General features: G+C 41.9%; 1 protein-coding gene across 1 annotated transcript; it reads left to right on the forward strand.

Annotated features, from left to right (window-relative positions):
- The first annotated feature begins 1,330 nt into the window (after positions 1–1,330).
- Positions 1,331–2,066, forward strand: LOC148575649 (uncharacterized). The gene is made up of 2 exons (XM_088502471.1): positions 1,331–1,775; positions 1,957–2,066. Exons 1-2 carry the CDS (start codon positions 1,331–1,333, stop codon positions 2,064–2,066), a joined length of 555 nt encoding a protein of 184 aa, XP_088358597.1.
- The last annotated feature ends 340 nt before the right edge of the window (positions 2,067–2,406 follow it).

Consider the following 2,406-nt stretch of genomic DNA (forward strand, 5'->3'; position numbering starts at 1 on the left):
TTTCATAGATTTATAAATTAAAAGTACCTAAGTTTCATAAACTAGATATGATGAATCAAAATCAAAATCAAAATCAAAATCAAAAGAAATTTTATTATAGAGTACTTAAAGATTTTTCATGAATAGACAGGAAACATTGAGTAATATTTTTGGGTGTCATTATGAATTTCTCGTTGCATATTTTGAATGGATACAGAATGATGGACAGCAAGAAGGTAAGAGTTGAAGAAAGCAATAAATGAACAAAAATCAAAACTCATTAACCTTCACATTAATCTTGAAGAAGCATCATGCATTACTAGAAACGAAGGAGAATGGATAGAGAGCTGAGAGATGCTGTTGCAGAGAGTAACGCCGCTACTATTGGAGACGCTACTTGGGATGGACAGCGAGCTCAAGAATGCTGATTCGTGTTGAGCGTGCTCCAGCGTTGAGAGCAACAAAGATGGCGCGCAAGGGAGTAGAGGAGAGACTGTGTAAAATTTTGGGGAAGAAGAAGAGAGCGTGGGAAAGGAGCGTGAGTACACGCTCTCTATATGCATTTGGGCTTTATTTTGTTTGAGGTATAAAATTACTAATGCTGGTTGTTTGCTGGCCCGAAAGTTAGAAAACTGCTGGCCCTCTAGCGGTGCTCTTATAATAATGGTATAGCTAAAATAGCTTGCATTTATATTAATAAGAATTCTGATAGGAGAAAATAATTCAGAACATCTGGCTGTATTAGAGGCCAGCTTCAATTCACAGTTAGGGGGAGCAGTATTCGAAAGATATTAATCTTTTCTACCGGTGCGAGTGTCTCATCATAGTCTTCTCCGTATTTCTGGGTGTAGGCCTTAACAACTAATCGGAGAGGCTCGTATCCCTCTCTTTCTATTAGCTCCATGCGTAGCTTGGATCTTGACGCCATGTATGCACTGGAGTTTTCCGAATATGCGAACATAGGTACATGAACAGTGGGAAATATGTTTCCTTAATTTTGTATTGACGAATCAATGAGCGACAATTTATTATTGTTATAGGTGTTGCTGACCCTGAGGATGGGAAGTTCCGGATCAGAATGGAGTACAGTTTTAGAAAATCAATCATTGTGGCAATTCGGAGTTACACTATCTTCAAAGGAGTCGATTACGTTGTTTACGACTCCGAGCCATAGATGTTCTATGCAATATGCAAGACTTATGGACGTGGGTGCGATTGGCTTATCCGAGCCAGCTTGATACAGAAGAAAGCTTGCTGGGAGATTCGAAGATACAACGGAAGGCACACGTGTTCCATGGGAACGATCTCATAGGATCATTTCAAGTTGGACTCAAACACGATTGCTGAGGCCATGAAGCCGTTGGTTGAATCTGACCCATCCATAAAGGTGAAATCTATAATTGCAGAAGTCCAGGCAAGATTCAACTTCACCATTAGTTACCAAAAGGCTTGGTTGGCAAAGCAGAAGTCTATAGCGAAAGTCTTCGGTGGATGGGAAGAATCTTACGGAGCTCTGTCATTGTGGTTCTCCGTAATGGTTCAGAAGATGCCTGGTTCACAAGTCCAGATAGAAACACGACTCCTGTATAATGGGAGTGAAGAGGTGACTGGTGTCAGAATACTTCATCGGGTATTCTGGAGTTTCAATCCATGCATTAGAGCCTTCAAATATTGCAAGCCGCTGGTTCAAGTTGACGGCACCTACCTATACGAAAAATATAAAGGTTACCTTTTAGTTGCAGTTGCACAAGATGGGAATAAAAACATTGTGCCAATTGTCATTGCCATCGTAGAGGGTGAGACGACTGATGCGTGACACTTTTTTCTTAGTAATTTACGAAGGCATGTTGTAAGAAGAGACAACGTGGGTATAATCTCCGATCGTCATGAGTCAATCCGGGCAACAGTAAACCGTAGTGGAGAAGATTGGAAACCTCCAAGAGCATGGTGGATGTTTTGTATTCGGCACATTGGTAGAAACTTCTGAAGGGAATTCAAGGTCCCATATTTGCAAGCTTGTGGTCAACGTTGCGTATTCAAGGACGGTGGAGGAGTACAACATCAATTACAAGAGGTTGCAAGAATGAGGCGAGGCATATGCCCGTTGGTGCGACAACATCGACCTACCTCAGTAGGTGTTGGCAATTCGAGGGATATCGATGGGGTCACATGACAACAAACCTTGTCGAGTGCATTAATTCAGTGTTGAAGGGTGCCTGAAATCTGCTTGTCTTGGCGCTCGTCCGAGCAAGATATTATCGGTTGAATGAGCTATTTACGCGGAAGAGTTCTGAGACTTACCAGCGCAAGCGTGCTGGATTTACTTACTCTGAGTTTTCCACTTAGCAGATAGAGTCAAATATGCAGCGTGTAGGAAACATAGTCGTGCACCGGTTTGATAGAAGAAATGAGGTGTTTGAGGTGCGT

The sequence above is a fragment of the Arachis ipaensis genome, chromosome B1 (genome assembly GCF_059453495.1).
Source record: "Arachis ipaensis isolate K30076 ecotype BB chromosome B1, ASM5945349v1, whole genome shotgun sequence".
Taxonomy (NCBI): domain Eukaryota; kingdom Viridiplantae; phylum Streptophyta; class Magnoliopsida; order Fabales; family Fabaceae; genus Arachis; species Arachis ipaensis.

Excerpts from the sequence above, each read along its gene's own strand:
- LOC148575649 (XM_088502471.1), top strand. The coding sequence starts at position 1,331 with ATGAAGCCGTTGGTTGAATCTGACCCATCCATAAAGGTGAAATCTATA. Across the intron at positions 1,776-1,956 it reads TGTCATTGCCATCGTAGAGG|AAACTTCTGAAGGGAATTCA; the intron begins GTGAGACGACTG and ends GCACATTGGTAG.